This window comes from Xiphophorus hellerii, chromosome 3 (genome assembly GCF_003331165.1).
Source record: "Xiphophorus hellerii strain 12219 chromosome 3, Xiphophorus_hellerii-4.1, whole genome shotgun sequence".
Classification (NCBI taxonomy): domain Eukaryota; kingdom Metazoa; phylum Chordata; class Actinopteri; order Cyprinodontiformes; family Poeciliidae; genus Xiphophorus; species Xiphophorus hellerii.
The window spans coordinates 9,940,363-9,953,131 of record NC_045674.1 but is presented as its reverse complement, the minus strand read 5'-3'; the positions used below and the strand labels follow the sequence as shown (position 1 = coordinate 9,953,131).

The 12,769-nt window shown below is 44.3% G+C and overlaps 1 protein-coding gene across 1 annotated transcript in view; it reads left to right on the top strand.

Annotated features, from left to right (window-relative positions):
- myom3 (myomesin 3) overlaps positions 1–12,769 on the top strand; it is a 63,172-nt gene that overhangs the window by 17,443 nt on the left and 32,960 nt on the right. Inside the window, exons 8-11 of the mRNA XM_032557991.1 lie at positions 391–435; positions 2,460–2,600; positions 2,688–2,849; positions 9,946–10,087. Coding sequence (XP_032413882.1) covers positions 391–435; positions 2,460–2,600; positions 2,688–2,849; positions 9,946–10,087 — 490 coding nt within the window. The remainder of the gene's footprint in view (positions 1–390; positions 436–2,459; positions 2,601–2,687; positions 2,850–9,945; positions 10,088–12,769) is intronic.

The following is a 12,769-nucleotide window of genomic DNA, read 5'->3' as shown; positions in this document are numbered from 1 at the left end:
TTGAATTTACTTATTTTATTTTTGTCTGCTTTATGAACATTGAGATCACTTTACGCAAAATCCAAAACATTTAGGTTCAACAAAAGGGCTAAGATAGAAATTATCTGTAAGAGGGAACTACTTCTTTACACTATTGTGATTAGATTATTCAACTACTCAAGGTGTGTTTTCTTTGGGTATATTTTAAATATCTGTTTTATTTTTAAAAATAACCTCAGTTACAGAGAATATTGTGTGTTTTCTGTAAATGTGGCACTGCCCAGTTTGATTTGCCTCCCTATTTTACTACCTTCTCCTTCAGTTTTACAATATTCTTCCTGATGTCTCTCTCTACTTTTTAACCTCCCCTCCTTTCTTTAATCTGTCCTGCTCTGCTACTTCGTGATTCAGCATATCATGGAGCCATGACTGGTTCAGAGTCCTCGCAGACCACAGGTAAGTTTCAAACCAGGGCCTAATGAAAAGTGTCCCCTTTCATTTTCTCTGCCACACTTTGAAGCTCCCCTTTTTTCTTCTGTGAAGGAGGGAGGACTGGGTGGCTTTGAAAACTGTGGCATGACACTCAGCAGTACTGCGTGCCATGCTTCCTTAAGGAAGATATGGTTGGATTGAAAGGGTGCAGTGCATCTCTGGTGTTTGTTTATCATTGGATTTATGTTTCTCCGTGGGTGTTTGTGGATGTAAGGGTGTTAATTAGATATGAGTCGGTTGCTGCAGGGATAAAATGATTTGCTCATATCTAAGCAGAAATGACAGTCATGTATATTTCATCTCGGCAGCAGCAGGAAATTTATCCCATTTTGCTCCCAGCTCTGGCAGTCTTTGACCTATATAGCCTCAACCATGTGTGGGGATCAGCAATTTTTGGCCAAAATGTACAGTTCAATGATTTATATTGCTGTTTCTACAATAATAACAAGGCTGCCCACTCATTGGAACTGATCGATTGTTCATAATGTTTGACAAGGATGTCCTGTGAATGTATGTAGAAAAAAGGCAGAAATATATCAGAAACAAAACTTTGAGGAATGAGGTCATACATAATTAGTACTTTAGAGTTTGGCTTTAATGGGGAACCCGAATATTTTAATCAACTAGATTTTTATTCCATAATATAGTATCCAAGTCCTTCAAAAACGAGAATAATCTGGGCAAGTCTGGACTTATTAGAAACAAATAAGTCGTATTATGTCTATTCAGTCTATTCAGAGACAACCTAAATAGCAAATCTGGGATGTGCTTGATTTGCAACTTTGAATGTGCTGAAATGTAAATCTCTATAGTAAGGAGACATTGCATTTCATTTAGTAAGCAATTTCCCCTGATCTTATGGTGTAAATCTAAAATAGTTTAATTAGGCCATTATTTGTTTATAGGTGTAAAATTTGATTTTAAATGTATATTTATAAAGTTTTTGTCACTTTAAATGATTTTAAATTGGAGACGTCCCTGAAAATACATACAAATGCATATCAAGATTATGCGATTTAATCTAGTTTACAATAGCATGTTGCCAGAAGCTCTCTCTCTGCAATCAATATGGTACATTTCCCCAAAGTAAGAAATCAGATAGTAATCATTTTGAATGAAGTTTTATCAGCGTCTAGGAGAAGCTCATCATAGAAAATGTCCTGTAGAGTTGCATCCCCTCTTTTTTATCTAAATGATACTTGGTTATCTCATGAGAAGATGATTCTTTCCTTCAGCACAAATCAGCCAATAAACAAAGTGCAACTGTGGCATATTTATCTTTGTCATCCTATATTCGATGGTTTGAATGATGACAAGCAGATATGTATTTTAACTTAACGGTGATTTAGCTTAGCAGAATATAATTATCATAAGAAACATTTTGTGGTCTGTTTGTGACAGATTCACTCCAGACAACCAGATTTGACAAGTTGCTTGGAACACATGTTGTTCATGCCCAGATTTTATGGATTGATGCCTTGGTAAGCCAGGAAATGACTGATAGCAGAAGGGAGCTGCTCACTTTCAAAATGTGCCACATTTTCAGCTTTACTGTTGTTTTATGTAGTGTTCCCACAGGCTGCTTCATGTGGAAGTCTTTTATGTTTGTGGTCTTTTGTATGAAGGCTTTATTTTTTCTTATGGTTATACCACTCAGCATAAAAATATCTTTTTTTAATTAGCTAAAAACCCTCTGGTTTTCTTTCATATCCTTCCATTTCTGATGTTGAAGAGGCTGGGTGCTTTCCCACCAGACCACTAACAAGTTGGTATATTTGCACACATCAGTTTTGATGGCAGAATGACAGAATATACCTACATTTCTCATCATCAGGATCCTTTCCTGTAGTTCAATCAGTTCAAAACAAGTTCAAAAGAGCATTCACTCAAAATATTATTCTTTCGTTTTCCTTCCCATCTCTTTCTTTTTTTTAAATTCCATTTTTATGACATCGCACTGCTTGACCTTCTTCTTCTGCCTCTTCTAGGCTTGCAGCAACAAAAAGAAGCCCAGTTTGACATTTCCTTTCCACCCACCTGGGTAAAGGAGGGCAGTGGCCTCTCCCTGCAGTGTACCTTCACATCAGACCTGCTTCCTTTCCAGCAGGACGTCCTCTGGTTCAGAGATGGTAGTGCAACTGAAGTCGCTTGTGGCACATTTTTGGCAATTTAAATATGGTACATTTCTGACACTCAACCATGTTGTCATCCTCCAGGCATACAGTTGCAGCAGTCCAGCAATGTGGACATTAAGACATTTGACAATAAATCCATCATCACTATGATGGCTGCATACAAGGAGAATGAAGGTGTTTATTGTGCCAGACTGAGGACCAGGGATGGAATTGAGGAACACATGGCTTTTGTCTACCTTAAAGGTGAGAAATAAGATGAAGGAGGAGGTCATAGTTTTACAAATTAGTTTCACTTTGCATTGATTAAAAAAGTGACTTGCAAGGGTGATCATACCACCTTGGATCTTTTTGCATTTTGTCACATAACCGCAGAAAAACACAAAGCAAACATTTTATGTGAATACACTTTTTTCAGTTAGGGCGAGGGCCGAAAAAGTGTACATTTGGGGGGAAAAAAGGGCCTTTTTCTAAAAATTCTGGAGGTCTAACCCTGGGTCGTAGGGTTACGGGGTCAATCTCTAAAAATCCGGTTATCCCTCGTTACCCCCGTGACCCACCCTACCGATTTTTAAGACCCCCGGTCTCCCCGTGAGAGACCCCCAAACAGGACAAACTTTTCACAAAAATCATGGATTTTGCTCCCTCGTGGCAAGATTCGCTGTAGTAACGTGTTTCTGCCACCAGAGGGCATCGTTGCCATCTCGGTGTTTCTCTCAATGGGGAAAACTGCCACTTGGGTACCGGACCCGAACTTGCCACTTGGGTAGTCCGTCAATGGGGGCTTGCCAACTGGGTATTCTTATCCATACAACTGACACTTTGTCACATTTTCACTCCATGGGGCTTGCCAAATGGGTGTTTATGCCTATGGGGGTGTTGCCACCTGGGTATTCGAGAACATGGGGGTTGCCACCTGGGTATTCGTGAACATGGGGCTTGCCACTTGGGGACCAGGGCAGATCATGGAGCTCACTTACCCAGGGATAGGGCACCCAAAGCCCGCATGGAGGTTGGGTGACAGACCCCTTGGACCTCCAGAGAACCAGGGGGGGGACTCATGGAGCTCCTTTACCCAGGGACAGGGCACCATGGGGCTTGCCACCTGGGTGTTTATTGCCACTTGGGGGACCAACACTTAAGCACCATTCGAACCTGGGGACCCAGACTTAAGCCAAATGGGTGTTTAGGACTATGGGGGTCTTGCCACTTGGGGGACGGACCCACACTTAAGCACCCTTCGAACCTGGGTACCCCACACTTAAGCACCCCTACGCGGACTACACCCACCAGCCCGCACGGCCCAGAGTCTCGTGCCCCTGGTAAGGCTCCCTTTGTGGACATGGCTTGCCACCTGGGTGTTTATGCCTATGGGAGGGTTGCCACCTGGGTATTCGAGTACATGGGGCTTGCCACCTGGGTGTTTATGTCCATGGGGGCTTGCCAGCTGGGTGTTTATGCCTATGGGAGGGTTGCCACCTGGGTATTCGAGTACATGGGGCTTGCCACCTGGGTGTTTATGTCCATGGGGGCTTGCCACCTGGGTGTTTATGCCTATGGGAGGGTTGCCACCTGGGTATTCGAGTACATGGGGCTTGCCACCTGGGTGTTTATGTCCATGGGGGCTTGCCACCTGGGTGTTTATGCCTATGGGAGGGTTGCCACCTGGGTATTCGAGTACATGGGGCTTGCCACCTGGGTGTTTATGTCCATGGGGGCTTGCCACCTGGGTGTTTATGCCTATGGGAGGGTTGCCACCTGGGTATTCGAGTACATGGGGCTTGCCACCTGGGTGTTTATGTCCATGGGGGCTTGCCACTTGGGGGACCAAGACTTAAGGACCCTCCGAACCTGGGTACCCCACACTTAAGCACCCCTACGCGGACTACACCCACCAGCCCGCACGGCCCAGAGTCTCGTGCCCCTGGTAAGGGTCCCTTTGTGGACATGGCTTGCCACTTGGGTTTTCGGCACTATAAATGCTCTGCCATCTGGGCACACTGACCCTGGCTTCCCCCGTGGCACAATGGTTAAGGCTGGTGCCTCCCACCCGGCAGAGCCTGGTTCGATACCAGCTTGGGACGCAGAGCTGCAGGACTTGCCATCCGGGTATCACTTTCAAATGCATTGATGCCAAATGGGAACCAACATTCACGGGGGCTTTAAGGGGGGGTCCCGCGCATTTATTGGGCCAAAGGTGGGCTCGGGTCATCACACACACTTGGAAGAATAAACGAAACCAGGCACAACCTCCTCTGATGACCCCCTGCTCTGGGGGGGCTTTGCCAAGGAATGGAGCACCATAACCCCGCATGGAGGTTGGGAGACAGACCCCTTGGACCTCCAGAGAACCAGGACACCTCATGGAGCTTCTGTACCCAGGAATGGAGCACCATAACCCCGCATGGAGGTTAGGAGACAGACCCCTTGGACCTCCAGACAACCAGGGGGGACTCATGGAGCTCATTTACCCAGGGCTAGGGCACTGAAAGCCCGCATGGAGGGCAGATGAACCACCCCCATGGACCTCCAGAGAACCAGGGGGACTTATGGAGCTCAAGTACCCAGGAATGAAGCACCATAACCCCGCATGGAGGTTGGATGAACCACCCCCATGGACCTCCAGAGAACCAGGGGGACTCATGGAGCTCATTTACCCAGGGCTAGGGCACTGAAAGCCCGCATGGAGGGCAGATGAACCACCCCCATGGACCTCCAGAGAACCAGGGGGACTTATGGAGCTCATTTACCCAGGGCTAGGGCACCCAAACCCCGCATGGAGGACAGATGAACCACCCCCTTGGACCTCCAGACAACCAGGGGGACTCATGGAGCTCAGGTACCCAGGAATGAAGCACCATAACCCCGCATGGAGGTTGAGAGACAGACCCCTTGGACCTCCAGAGAACCAGGACACCTCATGGAGCTTAAGTACCTGGACCTCCAGACAACCAGGGGGACTCATGGAGCTCAAGTACCCAGGAATGAAGCACCATAACCCCGCATGGAGGGCAGATGAACCACCCCCATGGACCTCCAGAGAACCAGGGGGACTTATGGAGCTCAAGTACCCAGGAATGAAGCACCATAACCCCGCATGGAGGCTGGATGAAACAGCCCCTGGACCTCCAGAGAACCAGGGCACATCATGGAGCACAAGTACCCAGGAATGGAGCACTATAACCCCGCATGGAGGTTGGATGAACCACCCCCATGGACCTCCAGAGAACCAGGGGGACTTATGGAGCTCATTTACCCAGGGCTAGGGCACCCAAACCCCGCATGGAGGACAGATGAACCACCCCCTTGGACCTCCAGACAACCAGGGGGACTCATGGAGCTCAGGTACCCAGGAATGAAGCACCATAACCCCGCATGGAGGTTGAGAGACAGACCCCTTGGACCTCCAGAGAACCAGGACACCTCATGGAGCTTAAGTACCTGGACCTCCAGACAACCAGGGGGACTCATGGAGCTCAAGTACCCAGGAATGAAGCACCATAACCCCGCATGGAGGCTGGATGAAACAGCCCCTGGACCTCCAGAGAACCAGGGGGACTCATGGAGCTTAAGTACTTGGACCTCCAGAGAACCAGGGCACATCATGGAGCTCAAGTACCCAGGAATGGAGCACCATAACCCCGCATGGAGGCTGGATGAAACAGCCCCTGGACCTCCAGAGAACCAGGGCACATCATGGAGCTTAAGTACCTGGACCTCCAGACAACCAGGGGGACTCATGGAGCTCAAGTACCCAGGAATGAAGCACCATAACCCCGCATGGAGGGCAGATGAACCACCCCCATGGACCTCCAGAGAACCAGGGGGACTTATGGAGCTCAAGTACCCAGGAATGAAGCACCATAACCCCGCATGGAGGCTGGATGAAACAGCCCCTGGACCTCCAGAGAACCAGGGCACATCATGGAGCACAAGTACCCAGGAATGGAGCACCATAACCCCGCATGGAGGTTGAGAGACAGACCCCTTGGACCTCCAGAGAACCAGGACACCTCATGGAGCTTAAGTACCTGGACCTCCAGACAACCAGGGGGACTCATGGAGCTCATTTACCCAGGAATGAAGCACCATAACCCCGCATGGAGGTAGGATGAACCACCCCCTTGGACCTCCAGACAACCAGGGGGACTCATGGAGCTCAAGTACCCAGGAATGAAGCACCATAACCCCGCATGGAGGTTGGGAGACAGACCCCTTGGACCTCCAGAGAACCAGGACACCTCATGGAGCTTAAGTACCTGGACCTCCAGAGAACCAGGGGGACTCATGGAGCTCAAGTACCCAGGAATGAAGCACCATAACCCCGCATGGAGGCTGGATGAAACAGCCCCTGGACCTCCAGAGAACCAGGGGGACTCATGGAGCTCAAGTACCCAGGAATGGAGCACCATAACCCCGCATGGAGGCTGGATGAAACAGCCCCTGGACCTCCAGAGAACCAGGGGGACTCATGGAGCACAAGTACCCAGGAATGGAGCACCATAACCCCGCATGGAGGTTGAGAGACAGACCCCTTGGACCTCCAGAGAACCAGGACACCTCATGGAGCTTAAGTACCTGGACCTCCAGACAACCAGGGGGACTCATGGAGCTCATTTACCCAGGAATGAAGCACCATAACCCCGCATGGAGGTAGGATGAACCACCCCCTTGGACCTCCAGACAACCAGGGGGACTCATGGAGCTCAAGTACCCAGGAATGAAGCACCATAACCCCGCATGGAGGTAGGATGAACCACCCCCTTGGACCTCCAGACAACCAGGGGGACTCATGGAGCTCAAGTACCCAGGAATGAAGCACCATAACCCCGCATGGAGGTTGGGAGACAGACCCCTTGGACCTCCAGAGAACCAGGACACCTCATGGAGCTTAAGTACTTGGACCTCCAGAGAACCAGGGCACATCATGGAGCTCAAGTACCCAGGAATGGAGCACCATAACCCCGCATGGAGGCTGGATGAAACAGCCCCTGGACCTCCAGAGAACCAGGGGGACTCATGGAGCTTAAGTACTTGGACCTCCAGAGAACCAGGGCACATCATGGAGCTCAAGTACCCAGGAATGGAGCACCATAACCCCGCAAGGAGGCTGGATGAAACAGCCCCTGGACCTCCAGAGAACCAGGGGGACTTATGGAGCACAAGTACCCAGGAATGGAGCACCATAACCCCGCATGGAGGACAGATGAACCACCCCCATGAACCTCCAGAGTAGTACCTATGAACCACCAGCACTCAGACACTTAGCACACCCAGCTAAGCCACTTTGCCACGAAGGAACACCGGTCAGAATACCCAAGTGGCAGGCCTCCCAATCCCCCACAATGCCCGTGGACCACACTACCCATGAACCACCAGCACTCAGACACTTAGCAGACCCAGCTAACCCGCTTTGCCACCGAGGATCACCGGTCGGAACACCCAGGTGGCAGGCCCTCTGAGCTGAAACTGAAAATCTGACTTGATTTCATTCCTAATACAAGAGCTCCATCCAGGGGATTTTGCATGAACTGCATCTGCACCGATATGGCACCAAAAGTGCCCAAATGGCCCATTCAAAGGAATACCGAGGTGACAAATAAGCTCTTGCAGCCACTTAGGCATAGTGGCAGAACACGGCGGTGTCAAAGCCTATGGGAAAATTTTGCCACTTCGGACCGTGACCCTAACATGAATCAGAAATGTGAGACGCACATTTTTAAAACAATCTACATGTTAAACAATGTTTTCTACACACAAGATAACAAAATTTTGCTTTTTGACCAATTTATAAAATTCTATATATAAAATTGTATTATGACAAGTTGTGCAAAAGTTCATCAGGTGTGAATACCTTTGCAAATGTCTGGGGTCGCAGTATTGTGTAATATTTTAAATTTAAACGTGTCCAACCAATTCTTTTTAAAGATGTTTTTGTACGAATCATTAAAAGCTGAAAATTCTGGCCATCACCGTTATATTTTCTTGTAAAATTTAAGAACACTGCCAACTTTAGTTTTTTCCTTTGTCCATTAAAGATTTAGTATAAAAAAAATAAGAAGAAGAAGAATAGGAAAGACCAAATTGTAAAACAAACAACATTCTAGTTTGTGATTTTTCTACCCAGTTTTACTTTCAGGGTCTTCTAAGTCTCTCCGACAATGCGAGGGCGATCATAGAAACTACCTCAAGCCTCTCAAAAACTTGGAGCCCAGATTTCTTCTACAGAGTCAAACTCGATGTTTATCAAACTGACGGGTGCTTTGGAGTCACCTTTAGAGCTTGGAGTGTAGAATCATCATTTGCTGTCCCATCCTAGATAAATAGTATTTGAGCAACCTCGCCTCCTCCAAACACTAGTCGTCGTCACCAAATTCTAGTTTTGCTTTCATTTCCTGTCAGCAAACAGCAGTGATTCATACACTGAAATTGCACCATCAATCAAACTGTTCTGCAGTGGAGAGCTTGTTAACTTCATTCTGTGGAACTATATGGTCCTCATGGGCTGCAGTTTTACCTCTGACACGGCATCTGCAGAATGTATATAAACCACTTGGAAAAACGCTCAGCTTTGTGAGGATGCTTGGCTCATGTTTGTTTTTCATTGTGATGCAAGTGTGTGTGCTTCAGAAGGAGTTTGATATGCTTTGCATCATTCATAAACTTTGTGTGTACAGCATATGACTCCAAATACAGATACAGTTTTCTGCAAAGCTTCTGTTATCGTCTTGTCTCAGGCCTTGGTTGCAAACATTAAAGAGTAGAATTTTTATAACAGTTGGAGTAACTAATTAGTAAGTCTTCTAACTTTTCTGCAAGTAAGCTTCCTGATTAATTCAGTTGTCATATTTGCATTACAAGCATGTACAGCATTGCACACAAAAAACCAAACAAATAATTGGAGGTCTAAGGGATAAAAACAGATGCATGTGATGGCAACTTCTTTCTGTTGTTTAAAAATATATTTCTAGCATGAGAAACCGGTTTGGAAACATCTATCTATTTCTTCAATCCCTTCAAAAAATAGACAGTTTTACTATGTGTTTTTGTAGCTTCTCTCTGACTTTGTTTAAGTTACATCATGCATGTTTGATCTAGATTATTTTGGTTATTTTTACAACTTATGTAAGAGCAAATATTAACCAATAAAAGAGTTTAGATTAAGACTTTTTCTGATACGTTTGAGATGGTGGATTGGTGGATGGTTGAAGCAAACATTCCATTTTTTTTTTCTCTTTTGTATTTGTTTCATCCACCATCCTTCCATAATAATTAAGTGTTGGATTTTTTTTTGTCCTAACTTTCAGAATTCTTTTTCTGACTCATTCCTGTTCTCACTTAGATGGGTCGGCTGCAGTGCCGGGAGGCCCTGCATCTCCTTTGGCAGTGGAGGTGTCCGATGTCAACAAGGACTACGTCTTTGTGACCTGGCAGCCGCCCAGTGCTGATGGAGGATCACCTGTGGAGGGCTATTATGTGGAGAGGTGAGAATCAGTCTGACCTAACCTGCACGTCAGATTTGTTCTGCACTTAAAATATTTATAAATCGCAGATTCAAATTCAAGTAAAGTCTTGGCAAAGAGACCCACTTAAAAGTTCAATGCTTCACTCAATTTTTGCTGCCCAGTAAGTTCAGACATTTGACTCAGTACTACTTATTTTTATCACAGTGGCAGTAATAGTAGCCAAGTGTGAGAATGATTACACTGTGTTTCTTTTTTCATTATCTTCTGAAGTTTCTTCCATTTGTCAGATCAGGAACATTTACAAACGGTAAAATTTTTCATTTACAGACTTTTTCAGGGATGCTTGACTCTGATTTCGAATCAGGTGGTAATGAAAAGTTTGTCTCTTTTTAGAGAGCCAGCTCTTTTAGCACAACTCTCAAAGTAGAGGTAGCTCTTTTGGCTCCGAAATGACTCAGTTTATTATCATCTGTAGCCTCATATTTTAACTTAACTTGGCAAATAAGAATGTATTCTATGTTGATAAATTACTTTACATTCAATGTTTTAATGAGAAGCAGTTTACTTGCCTAATTGCCTAATTTGTGTTATGTTACAAAAGCAGGTATTTTTTCTTTTGTGTAATATTTTGATCAAAGGTTTAGTTTAACAAAACTTTGCAAACAAACTGCTGCATTTTTATGTAACTATGCACTAGCTAAAAATCGAACATTTTGCCTTTGCAATTTTTTTTTTTTTTACCTGTCATTGTTTCATTATTTTCTGCATCTGTTTTACATTCCATTCCAACTTGTCTCAGAACTGCTGTCAGAGAAAAACATCTCCACAGGAGTTGTCTTATGCACTGGCAAATTCGCAGCAGGTTGCTGTCTGTGTGTTTCAGGCAGGAATGACTTTTGTGTGACCAACATAAAAGGCTACTTGATAGAGAAATGCACTGATAGTTGTTCTAGGAGGTTCACTCATATGCAGAAAAAATTATTCTTTTTTGCTTTGCTCCAAGACTGTTTGTACCATTTTTGTCTGGCTTAGTAGCTGCATTCAATAATTCAATACAATTTATATTCATGAAATAAAATGCAGGATTTAATGTAGTAATAAAGACTGCAGAACACAAGTTGAGCAGATGAACAAGTTAAAAACAGATGAGAGTTGGCGCAGAGTTTTGAATGATGCCCGCAGATTTAAACTCCTTCAGTTTTAGAATAAAAGAGGCTTGTTGCTCTCCCAAAAATGCTCCTGAAAATATTTTTTTCAGGAGCATCATTTTCACTCTGACATACACCACCATCTTCGGGACCTCGTATAAAGAAGTGTGTGCTCTCCTTATTAAGTCTTTAATAATTCACTAAGCACATGTGGACTTTCATTAAGCTGTGTAATCACCTCAAGAACCTCTGAAAGAATTGAAATCCACCAGCATCCTGGTATGAGTCTCTCTAAGAATGATCAAACACTTCTGTTTTGAGAATAACAACCAACCAAACAACATAAAACTATAAATTAATATCTTTTCTCCTACTTAGTATTGATTTGTTCTCCTTTCATGAGTTAAATTTATATTTCAAATATTAAACCTTTATAGTTGCTATGAAGATTGACATTATCATGAAGAAAAAGAAACACAATTTTGATCCCATTGTATGACCTGCACTTGATTCAAACTGACAGTAAAGTACACAAAAGTATCTTAAATTATTTGTAAAATGAAAGGTGAAAGGACAATAAATTGAAGACATTCATCCATGTCAAAATCTGCCATAAAATTTGTTAAGGATGATCAGTTAGGGGTAACTAAAACTGAATTTCACTGTGTTAGCAAAGGATACATTTAGGCAGGACTTACTGGCTAAAAACAAATGGCTTTCAATGCATTTTTCTAGTACCTAAATGACATTTGTGAACAAAGCATGACGAAGACAGATGAACACAACAGACAGGTAAGATCAACAAGGAGTTCTGAAGAAAAACCCACCATCTCAAAATGAATGCAGAATAATAAAACTGCAAACCTACCAAGACATGGCCATCCTTTTAAACTGACTATACTGCTGCAGCTTCTCTAATAAATTCAGGCAACTTTGGCTCATTATATTGTCTTCTTTCAATCTGAAAGTTCTGGTTCAATTTCAAGTGTAAAGTAGTTTGAATAGTCAGTATAAAAAGTTCTATAAAAGTTCAGTCAATTTACAAATGGTTAACATTTGATTTGTTAATTAGGTAATCAATAACAGACAGAGTGATCCTTTCACACTTACATTAACATTTTGCTGCAGAGGTCTTAAAGGAATTGTCATCTCAGCTGATTGAAGCAATAAAAATGACAGATTGAATGTGTTTTGTTAGCATTACCAAGTAAGCTATGTTTGTTGATTTTATAAAATAGGGACTTCTAGTAGTTGCAGTGCACAACCAACTTTTATTGCTTTTCTATCTGAGGCAGCAACATGCAGGTGTTTTGCTGCATGCACTTCTTGGCACAGTGTTGCCTATAGTAGAAGTGACACGCTCAGCATAATCATTTCTCTAAACAGCATCTCATTGGAAAAGCAGGCACATAAAAAAGTCCAGGAAAGATTAGGGGTTCAGAGTAAATTCATTTTCAGGGGATAAATGTTTTAAGTATCTGGAAAATGTGTCTTTTTAGATTTGTGTGTGCATCATTTTTGTGTTTACTCTTGATTATGATCTCCCATCATT